The sequence below is a fragment of the Nicotiana tomentosiformis genome, chromosome 2 (assembly GCF_000390325.3).
Source record: "Nicotiana tomentosiformis chromosome 2, ASM39032v3, whole genome shotgun sequence".
Taxonomy (NCBI): domain Eukaryota; kingdom Viridiplantae; phylum Streptophyta; class Magnoliopsida; order Solanales; family Solanaceae; genus Nicotiana; species Nicotiana tomentosiformis.
The window spans coordinates 66,211,594-66,223,132 of NC_090813.1; the positions used below are offsets into that span (position 1 = coordinate 66,211,594).

At 33.4% G+C, this 11,539-nt stretch overlaps 1 protein-coding gene and 2 long non-coding RNA genes across 3 annotated transcripts; 1 reads left to right on the forward strand and 2 right to left on the reverse strand.

Annotated features, from left to right (window-relative positions):
* The first annotated feature begins 3,825 nt into the window (after positions 1-3,825).
* On the forward strand, positions 3,826-4,552 carry LOC104088535 (uncharacterized). Its single transcript, XR_684599.4, has 3 exons — positions 3,826-3,996; positions 4,159-4,196; positions 4,342-4,552. It is a non-coding gene; the product is annotated as an uncharacterized lncRNA (long non-coding RNA).
* A 209-nt stretch (positions 4,553-4,761) lies between these two features.
* Positions 4,762-5,866, reverse strand: LOC138904760 (uncharacterized). Its single transcript, XR_011413472.1, has 2 exons — positions 5,792-5,866; positions 4,762-5,517 (listed from the first exon to the last, which is right to left on the reverse strand). It is a non-coding gene; the product is annotated as an uncharacterized lncRNA (long non-coding RNA).
* A 1,084-nt stretch (positions 5,867-6,950) lies between these two features.
* On the reverse strand, positions 6,951-8,582 carry LOC104088536 (uncharacterized). Its single transcript, XM_009593231.4, has 2 exons — positions 8,056-8,582; positions 6,951-7,306 (listed from the first exon to the last, which is right to left on the reverse strand). Exons 1-2 carry the CDS (start codon positions 8,442-8,444, stop codon positions 7,183-7,185), a joined length of 513 nt encoding a protein of 170 aa, XP_009591526.1. The 5' UTR covers positions 8,445-8,582; the 3' UTR covers positions 6,951-7,182.
* Between the last annotated feature and the right edge of the window lie 2,957 nt (positions 8,583-11,539).

Here is an 11,539-nt window from a genome sequence, read left to right on the forward strand (position 1 = left end):
CTTTGAGTACTGAATATCGAATTCTGCGTGGTCATTGATTTTGAGCATTGCGACTTTAGTTATTTCATGAGGAACAGTGTTTGGATGGGGTCGCGCATTGCAATGAAGTCATGCGGGGATATGATCCTTGTGTTAGATTTCCTGTGTTATGGTGCTACGGTGCGAGATGGGTTGTTAGCATCACGTTGTGGCGGTATTTGTTGAGCTTGCGGGACGGTTCTCTCACTTGGGTAATTTTCTCTATTTGAGTACACTTGGCTTGTTGCATATTGGTGCAGGGATTGCACGAGTTGTGACTTTAGATTGTATTGATGTGGCATGTCATCGGAGTAGTTGTGATAGATGAAATGAGGTCATCGAACCTATAATGGGTGCTATCAGATCTGATTGCGGTATATTTGGGAGGATATTGATGCTGATCGGCTTAGAAATTATGCTATAGTTCCTATCGAAGGGGAGGGAGTTCCACCACTTGTTGATGCGACGAATGGTTATGGGTTCCTGCATGTTTCTTTCATCATTGGCAGTATATGAAGGTGTTTGAACGGGTCTATATTTGATAATAGGTTTATTATCGGAATTGGGTTGTTCTGAGCAGCCATTGTGATCATAAATTATCGCTACGAGTGTTTGAGTTATGTGAGATATCATGTGATTTCATCTTGAGTTATGGCTCTGGTTGGGTACAACTTGTTCAGACTTATACGGTATGGGATAGGGTGACGTGGGATCACCCCCGGGTATGTGCATGGTAAGATTACACAGCGATTTTGATAGTTTTTGGAACAACTCTAGGCACGTTCGAGGACGAAGGTATGTTTAAGTGGGGGAGGATATAACGACCCGACCGGTCGTTTTGAGCATTTGCAATTCGCTTTGTGGTTTGCAGGCATGGGCAGCCCTGTATGATGTATTATGATTATGTGAGTCATCGATTTTGATTTTCAGGTTATTCGGGATTGATATGGGGAAATGATATTCAACTAGGAGCTTTAAATATTAAAGGTTTGACCAATTTTTTGACTATTGAGTAATCGATCTCGGATTTGAATTATGATGGTTCCGTTAGCCCCGTTAGGTAATTTTGGACTTAGGAGTGCGTCCGGAATGTGATTTGGAGGTTCGTGGTAGAATTAGGCTTGAATTGGCAAAATTGAAAATTTGGCGATTTTCGGTCGGTAGTGAAAAATTTGATATCGGGGTCAGAATGGAATTCCACGATAGGCGCCATCACGACATGTTAGGTTTTTAGGTCGTGACAAATTGGTATTTTTAGATTTTAAGCACGAAATTGGATATGGAATTTGGGATAAGTTATATATTTGAGTTCGTGGTGTTATGGGTAAATTTTATTTTCGAAAATTTTTGGAATCCGGGCACGTGGGCCCGAGGGTTGTCCTCATCGACTTTTCGAGCGGAGTTGGGAATTTGTTTAAAATGATTTATTATGGATATTAGAATATATTTTGATGGGTTTGCACATTTGTTGAACAATTTTGGATCGACGGGCATTGGTTTGAGGTGTTATAGAGGCTTTGGAGCCGATTATGGAACTTCGGAGCGAAATAAGTCTCCTTCTAACCTTGTGAGGGGGAAACTACCCCTTAGGTGATATTTGTTATTATGTGCAACTAGTGGTGGGTGCTACGTACGCACAAGGTGACAAGAGTCCGTACGTAGCTATAGCATATTTATGTCCAGGTAGACTTAGGATCTTATCATGTAATATTTGTATTATTGAACTCATTCTGGTGGCTTAATTAATTGAAGTTATAATTGGAATTGATTTAGAAATAAATATATGTACACTAGGCCAAGCCTTAACACTTTGAGTTGTGGACGAGTTATTTGAGGAACGGTAAAGATTATATTCATTTTGTGCTCATGTGTTGTATTGTAAACACGTGTTTCGTGACTCGGTAACTTCTTTCCTTTTTTATGGAGCGGGCCGAACGCCTCGGCAATATATAGATGCATCTATGTTTCTTGCCGCTCGACCCTCGGCAGTGTACACATTATTCTGGATCGGGTCGAACGTCCTCGGCAGAATCGTGTGTTATATCGCTGGTAGCCCGAATATTCACTAGCTAATCTCTCTACTGATGCCCGACATTTATATGGTACTCATTGTTTATTTGATAATGACATTTGACATTTTCTGAGCTGTTAAGGTAGAAATACAAGATTTAAAAATTCTTGCTTTAAAAGAAGTAATTGGAAGATTGTGTTTATAGATTTTTCCCATCATTGTCGTATGCTTCATCTATGCTCATGTTTTATTACCTTATTTTATTGGACCTTTAGTTAGTGTCGATGTCGACCCCTCGTTACTACTTCTCCGGGGTTAGACTAGATACTTAGTGAGTACACGTTGATTTACGTACTCATGCTGCACTTCTGCACTAAATGTGCAGGATATGACATATTCATTGATGATCACCTTAGCACGTAGGCGCACCTGTTGAGGAGACTTCATGTGAGCTGCATTCCAAACTACGCATCGCAGTCCACCGAGCCTCCATTGTACTATTTATTTTATTATGTCTTATTACATTCAGGACAGATGTTGTATTATTATTGCACTCCTTAGAAAATGCTCATGCACTTGTGACACCGGATTTTGGGGGTTCCTACTGGTTGTTCGTTATTGTAGTTGTGTAAATTTTATTTCGATTTAATTAAGGATAATTATGATTTCAAATACTTAAATGAGTAAATTAATTGATAAATCACTATTGGCTTGCCTGACGGCGGTGTTAGGCGCCATCACGACCTTTAGTGGATTTTGGATCGAGATAGTAATGTATCTACGGGATTCAAGAATTCATATATATACAAAATATATAGTACGACCTCTTTATCACATCCATTGCCTATAGCAATATTTTAATATATTAACCAAGTTTTCCTTGGAATCGATTTTTCATATTATATTTTACCTCTCTATAACCTATAACAACATGTAATATTTTAATAATAAACTATTTGTAAAATTATCCATCTACAACAGTCTTACTAAAAAATAAGTAATTTTATAATTTCTCACTATTGTTGCTAGTCATTTATTTTTATAATGAAGAAGCACTAGTACTACTTTGCTAATGCTACTTCGGCTATTAAACTCTTATATTCCCTTCAAGTAAAAGTTATCAGATACCATTTGGCTAAAGTTTAGACGGAAATCTTTGTCAATTCAAGGGTTGTTGTTACTAAGAGACTGAATCCATGAACGAAGCTACAATTGTAGATATCTTCCATCAAATTTAAAAGAATTTAATTTTTAATTATAATTTTAAAAGATATGCTTAGAATTTAAATCTTTGTACGTATAGCTAGTTATGAATTTACTAATAACTTATTAGCTTTTCTTAATTTTAGGTAGTGAAATATGAATAACTTTTTAAATTTTAATAAATTTTTATCTTTTCATAATTTGATTTAATAATTGATATGCATAATAAAAATTTTAATCATGAGTTATCCTTGTTAGCAAACGTTTTAAATTGTGGTATTTTTTGCTGATATAATAAAGTTAAAGTGTAAATAAATTTCCAACAAAATATTTTTGTTACTGATAAAATACTTAATTACCCAAAAATCAACTTTTTGAGTTTTCATTATATTTCAAAGATGAACCAAAAAAGTGGCGGTAAGTTTGCCTCCTTTTTATGTTTCCTCAAATCCCTCCTTTTAATTTCTGTACTACCGCCTCCACCCCCTCCATAATCCCATCCCCTTCATCTCCCCCACGTCTCCTCATATCTCTTTGTATGATCTTCGTCCCCATCTAACTCTTATATCTGCCTACATCTATCATGATATATCATTTCTCTTTTTTCCCTCCTCTCTCTCTCTCCCTCTTAAACACACAATCCAAAATGTTTGATTTTCTTCGAAGCCTTTTTTTTTTAATAACTTAACAACTTTAAGAGACTAAAACTGTAATAATGTTTCATTTTAAGACCTAATGCCATTTCTCGTGCCTCTTTTGCTTCGGTACAAATCCCATACCGGATCTCATTGTGTTTATGTAGTAGTGGTTTCTTTTTAATTTTATGAAGAACATTTAAATATATTTTGTTTATGTTTCTTTAATTTTTGAGAGGTTAAGTACTCAATTTGACATTTCTTGCTCTTAATTCTTGTGGTTATTTGCAGCCAAAGAGGAATTGGGAATATCTGTTGTGTTAAATCGAGTAAGTATTTTATTTACAAGTACTTATTTCTTATTCTATTGTTTGCTTCACTAATTAATAATTAATTTATGACTAACTTTTAATATTTTTTTCTAAATTATGATATCAAAAAGTACGGCTAAAATTATGTAACTTTTTTTCACAGGTTCATGAACGCGGAAGTTAATGAAGAGTAAATTTAAAATAGATAAGTGGTTACATTAGAATTATTCTTGTAATTCCGATTAGATTTTCATGTTGGATAGATTTTACTTTATTTATGTATTTTAATTTACGGAGTTTGTAATGAGATATTATCTCAATATAGTATTAGTTGCTTAGAATTATATGATCGTGGATGAAATTTTTTATTGTTACCATGCATGTTTTATTATGTTATTTCCAATTTGTAAAATTATATATTATTAATTAATGGAAAACTAGGTGTACTAATTATAAATAGAACCACTACGAATTTAAATGACATCAAATTTTGTAACTATTGACAAAATGTATTACCTCTAAAACCTTATTTTTCAGCAACGACAATCACATTTATATTAGTTTGTCCCAAATTGCATGTATCTAGTGACAAAAATAATATTTATCTGAGAATTGCTTGTTTCGTGTAAATATCTATTGTTCTCATAAATATTATTTAAGAGCGATTTTCTTGTTAAACAATATATGTAATTACGTGCCTTTGGGAGTTCTACAAAAATGAAATCACTCTATCAACAAATCAAATAATAATAAAAATAATAGCAAATGGAGAGAACAATATGGAATTATGGAAAGGAGAAATATGGCGCTGGTCCTTTATAAATCTGCAGTCCTGCACAGTGAAGATAGAGCATGTGGCTCCAATCCAGGACATGGAAATGAGGGATTTGAGAAACTTACTTCAGGACACTGGCATGAATGAGTTGAAATATGTTGGTAGGGAATTAATATGGACGAACGGATTGACAGGGCAGTGGTAAATGTTGAGTGGATGCTAGCAATGCTTGCTCAGGAGGTACTGATAATGGACCCCTACTTCTCGGATCGTACTCCTCTATCCATCCAGATTATGAGGAAACCAACAAGAAGGCCAAAGCTTTTTAGATTCTATAATTACTTGTAGGATCCTGACTTTCAAAATGTGCTGGAAAAATACTTGTACATTCCAATAAGCAGTGATGGGATGGAAAAGGTTTGGGCAAAACTACAGATAACAAAATAGGAACTGAAACAAATTAGTAATACTACCTTCAGGGGGATGCAAGCATAACTCAAAGATACCAGGGACCAACTTAAAGAAATACAGGCAAACATGAGAAACATTGGCCATGCTCTTGATCTGTTTGACAAAGAAAAAGAGCTGAAGAATCAGTTAGAAAAATGGGGGAACCTGGAAGAAAGCATATACAAACAACAGTCCAGAAATCAATGGTTAAAATTAGGGGACTCCAATACATCCTTCTTTCATGCTAGTTTCAAAGATAGGTGTGCACAAAATAAGATCACTAGATTGGTGAACCAATTTGGGGATCTGTTGCATACAAAGGACCAGATAGAAAAAGAAATTACAGGTTTCTATAAAAGCTTGCTCGGATCAACAACTGGACATTTACCTGCCATAAATCCCATTGTGATGAAAGAAGGGCCTATACTACACAGAGACCAGCAGCTGATGTGGATAAAACCAATTACTCCAGAAGAAGTTTACCAAGTTCTTTGTGGCATAGATGATTTGAAAGCACCAGGCTGTGATGGATTTAATTCGTATTTTTTCAAGAAGTCCTGGCCGGTGGTAGGACAGGAAATCACTGAAGCAGTAATGAAGTTTTTTGAAACAAATGAGATGTACCAACCTATCAACTGTACCTCTGTCACTCTTATACCTAAAGTGAAACATCTTACATCTATCAGAAAATATAGACCAATATCCTGTTGTACTGCAGTATACAAAATCATATCAAAGCTACTCACTAAGAGGCTGCAAGGTGTTATGAATTATTTAGTGGATGGAAGCCAGTAAGCTTTTATACCACGTAACTGATAGTAGACAACATCATTCTTAGTCACGAGCTTATAAAATGGTATGGGAGAAAAGGCGTCACTACAACAAATTTGATTATCAGTGACGAATTATTTTGTCACTTAAACTTCATATTTCGTCACAAAAAACCTTTTATGACGAAACTTTTTTTGTCAATAGTTCGTCCTTAAAGAGGGTCACTAAAAGTATACAAAGACAACTTATTGTTTCGTCGCTAAATAAAACCATATTAACAACGAATTTTTTTCGTATCCAAATGAATAGTATCTGTGACAAGATTATTTTTCAGGGAAAGTAAAATAAAAATTGTAGCTAATTGTTTATTTTCGTCACTAAAAAGTTATTAATACCGATAAAATAATTTTGTCACTAATTATTTAGCTTAATTACTGACGACGTCAATTGTCTCTAAAATTGTGCATATTTCGTAGTTGTATAAAAGTAATTTTGTCGTTAAAGATCACCTTTTATATACATAAAAATATTTCGTCCTTAAAATGTATGAATTAATGACAAATTTTCTTTTGTAAAAATGGTTTATAATTTTGTAGTTAAAAATTAATGTCGTCTAAAATTTTATTTTTATCAGTTAAATGAAATTATCGCTACAAATTTTTATGGTGGTGACAATTACACTTGTCATAAATATAATGTTACTTTGTGGTCGATAACATTAATCTAACGTTGTAAAAAGATCAAGAACAAATTTACTGGGTGTAGTACACTTAAACTTGAAGAGACCAAAATTAAAGGGCCATTAAAACAAATTTTTGAAGACTGGAACACATAAAACACGTCTTAATCTTTTCTATTTTCTTTTGTCCTTTTCTTTCTCTATGGATGAAGGTCTGTAATAGCTATGTGATAGGATTAATTGAAGTGATGTACTTAAATATAGTTCAACATTGAGCAACCTTTAATATAAATTAATCCCATAATTCCCATATTCAAGTTCTTCACTCTTCAGAAAGGTATTTTATCAGTGATATACTGGAACAAGGCAAAAGGAGCATTGACTAGACCAAGTGCCATTTCAACCAAGACAGTTACACAGAAGCAGCAGGGGCATATGCATGTTAACATTAACCTGCACCATCCACATGACCAAAATATATCAATAAGCTAAAAAAGAAGCTTATACATTTAATTAACATAAAAAATGCTTTCTTCCAACAACTTTGTTTGACATATATAGCGCAATAAGCTACTTAGGAATAAGTGAGACGAATAAACACTCTTAAAATGATTAGCAGTTTAGAAGTACTATTCATATAGGTATATAAATCTTCGCCTCTAAAACATACAAATTGTAGGACATAGGCATAGTACAATAAATTACTTTGTTTACTTAGCTTATAGCTCATTCGCGATAAACATAGACCAGTAAGTCAGTAACTTGTCCAAATAAAACAGTCATGACAATGAACATGAGGTTATAGGTTCAACTTTATAAAGAAATTCCGATTAATACTCGTGACTCGCGTCCATTGGGATTTTGCTCTCGGAAGAAACAGGATAGCTGTTAATAAGGAACTTTTTCAAAATATGTTTAATAAGAAAAACAAAAATAAATACACAAAATTGTTCTATTATCTTTGCTATAGCTAGGCATTTCTTCTTGGAGCAGTTTAACTATTATGTAGCCCAAAAGATAACTAGCTAGGTACATGTCATGGGATTAAAATTTTTAAAAATAAGATACAATATATATATATATATATATATATATATATATATATAGTGTTAGTGTTCATATATAAGTTGATTTTGTAACAAAAATATATGAGTAAAGATAAAATTATTATAAAAAGAAAGAGGAATTATAGGAGGACAAACCCCAGAATCCAGATAATGCCTCCAACAAAAGCGAGGACAAGAGATATAAGGGCAAATGGAAGTCCCAACAGAAACGCTATTGGCCGGCATTTGAACTTTTCTTCACTTGGCTTCTTCTCCGCATCTAGCCCTTCTGCACTTTCTTTTGTATCTTCACCGGCTTTCTCTTCATTCTTAACTTCTTCATTTTTCTTGTCCTCAGTTGGATTTTCTTTTTTAACTTGTTCTGCAGCTATATTTGCATCACTTTCGGTTGTTACAGTCTTTGATGCAGCGATGATCACTTGATCATTTTCCTTTGCTGTTTCTTCTGGCTTTGTTGTTTTCTGTTCGTGATCTCCTTCAATGGGTAACTGTGACTTTGCTGATTTCTCTTCGTTGATATCCATTGTTATGAGCTCAGCGTAGTAGAGAAAGAAACTTGGACTTAGTGTTATGAAAAAAGGAAAGCCTACTGGTCAGAAACAAATCTAAACGCAGCCATTTATATTGTACATAAAGGTTTCTTGAAATTCATTGGCCAATCAAGACAGAACGAGAGTTTGATAATAGCCTACCAAATCCATGATTTTTTCCCCTTTGTTTTATGTATCCCAATTGGAGTAAATTGAATTTTATTTATCCCACTTGCATCCAGAAAATAATATAAAGTCAAGGTCAATACGCTTAATATATATACTATTTTTACTAAAATTAAGAATCTATTTGGTGTGTCTAACTACTTCAGAACAAAAAAACTACTTCAGGAATGAATAACTTGTACTGCGTAACAGCTGACTTACAAAAAATGCTAAATCAGTGACCTTGCTCGTTCCCTTGGTTTTCTCCATAAATGAAAAAACAATATAAAGTCCATCAAGACCGAAGAAGAATTTAACGAAAGAAAAAGAAACATCTCACTATAATCTTTTCTTTATTTCTTACTATTTTTCAATTTTGGCACACACACACATATATATATATATTACTTGTCCCTCATTACTGTGTAAGGTTTTCAAAGTGATTTATAATACTCCTTATAATACTTTCTCTATTGCTTTAAGGTTTTGAGTTAGATGGATATTCAGATTATTTCACATTTTTCATATGAAGCCTCATAAAAGTAAATAGATTAATGATTAACATACATATAAGGATTTTTTTAGCAGATGATATGAGTAATTCTACGAACATTTCATCGTTTTATTGTTAAATTCAAAAATCCCCAAGCCTCAGCCATTTTGTTAAGAACTCAGGGCTAACAAACCCATAATTGTCTCATCCGAGCTAAGAATCAACACTTAGGTGTGAATCAATAATGAGAGAAATTAATTAGTACGCTATTACATGTGATTGTTTGGCGCTGCTTATCAACAACCATAATATCCAGCTAATATCCTTACTAAGTCAAATAGCAACCCATTTTTTACTTATAGATATAGGGATAATTATACGTGTTAATATGTGGGCATAAACAATGTACATAAATTTTAAAATCATTGGTTATTGCCACTACTAGTTGAATATTAAAAAAAAAAAGGTGCGGGGGAGGGGGGGGGGGGGGGAGGAGAGAGAAATTTGTTACTCCTTTTCATTTTTTTTCAAAATAAAATTTCTGATTTTCCGAAAGCAAGTATTTTTTTTATGTTACTCTTGTATTCTTGAAATTTATTAGCCACATGTAGTTTCAAAGTGTTCGAAACAAACAAACAGAAAAAACATGTAATAGCAACAGAAAGTGGGCTGGTATGGAACACCATTGCTAGTACTTCGCTACTACGTACATAGGGCTAAATTTGATGGGGAGAGCTCAAACCAATATGTTCCCCGGGCAAAAATCACTTTTAGCCTAGGCCGAAATTAATTAATTTAGTAATAATAAAGGAAATTTTATCTCTTATAGTAAAGCTTTATACCATATTTATTATAAATAAAAACCCTTAAAAAATATTATTTTCTATAGTTACCTTTTAGTTTTTATAGCAAAATATGTATTTATGGTATACACTACCGTTAAGCCATTAAGTACGCTGTCTAATAATTGTTTCTCTCTTTCTTTCAGTTATTCTCTTCCAAACTCACCGCACAATATCTCATTTCTCTCTCCACGATCTCTCTCACAGCGCCATTGTCTTCCCTAATGTTAAACCACGATTCTCTCACATCGCCATTGTCTCCCTCAATTTTTAGTTTTTTTGCTCCAAAAAGTTGTGGTAAGTGTTAAAGTTTTTGGCTTTTGGCCGGTTAAAGCTTCTTATTTTTCTCTTTACTAATTTTTTAAAATATTCACCATTGTTATGTTTTCACCAGAAAACTTGAAATTTCCTCTTCAATGGCTGATTCAACAACTCATAAGAGGGTTACTCGAGGTATACCCACCGAAGCACTCAATTTCGATGGGCCATCTTTCGATTTGCAAATCACTCAAGCAGAATCTGTATTTGGAGGTTCATCAGCAACAGTGAAGCGGAAAGGAGAACAAAAATTCTCAATAACCCTACTCAACAACGTCAAGTTGAGAAATGTTCGAAAAAATCAACACTTTCTAATGTTGAAAAGAGAAGAAAACTTATGGATGATGCTTCAGGGATTAAGGGAAAAGAGGTCGTTAAAGGAACTAGCTCGGAAACACATAACGACAAGGTAATTGTAGATGTATTTATATGTATTCGAGTCCGCATACATTGATTATTAGCTTGTACAGTGGTTGTCTCTTCCTGTATTTAGATGTATTTATATGTATTCGATATTGCCTATACTGATTTTTATTTTGTACAGTAATTTTTTACTATTGTATTTAGATGTATTTAAGTTCATTCAACAATATTTTTAAATACACCAACTATTCTGTATTAGTTATATATTCAATCTAACTATATTCATATGTATTCTCAACCTATATGTATTCATATGTATTTAAAACAACAGTCATTGCCACAACTCACCGTTTTTGGGGTAATTATTACAACATTATATTGTATTTCATGAACGAGTTTTGTATTCAACCTAACTGTTTTCTTTTATATTCTCAACCATATATTTTATCTTTTTAATTGCTTTTTGTATACAGAAAATAAAACTCTTTGTTAAACACTGGCCTATTTTATCACCGCATATCAGTTCCTACACTAACACCGACATAATCTTCGATCTCAAAGAAAAGTTTACTCTAGATAAATATAAATTATTTGGTACTACTTGTTTTGGAGGTTTTCTCTATATGAGGCACTGTGAGGTTCAACATCAATTATTCAGGTACTTCATGGTTCTGCAACTGGAAGAAAGTCCTGTTTATTCATTTTTAATATATGTGAATGGTACAATATTATGCTTTTCAATCAGGGAGTTTGCGGTAGTTACTGGTGTCAATTGTGTTAGTGCTGAAGATTTTGAGTTTAATACAGATGCCTAATATGATTGTGGATACATATTTTGACGGTGCAAAGAATGTCAAGAAGAAAGATTTGTTGAAATTCTTTGATGACAAGAGTTGGGATTTTGATAT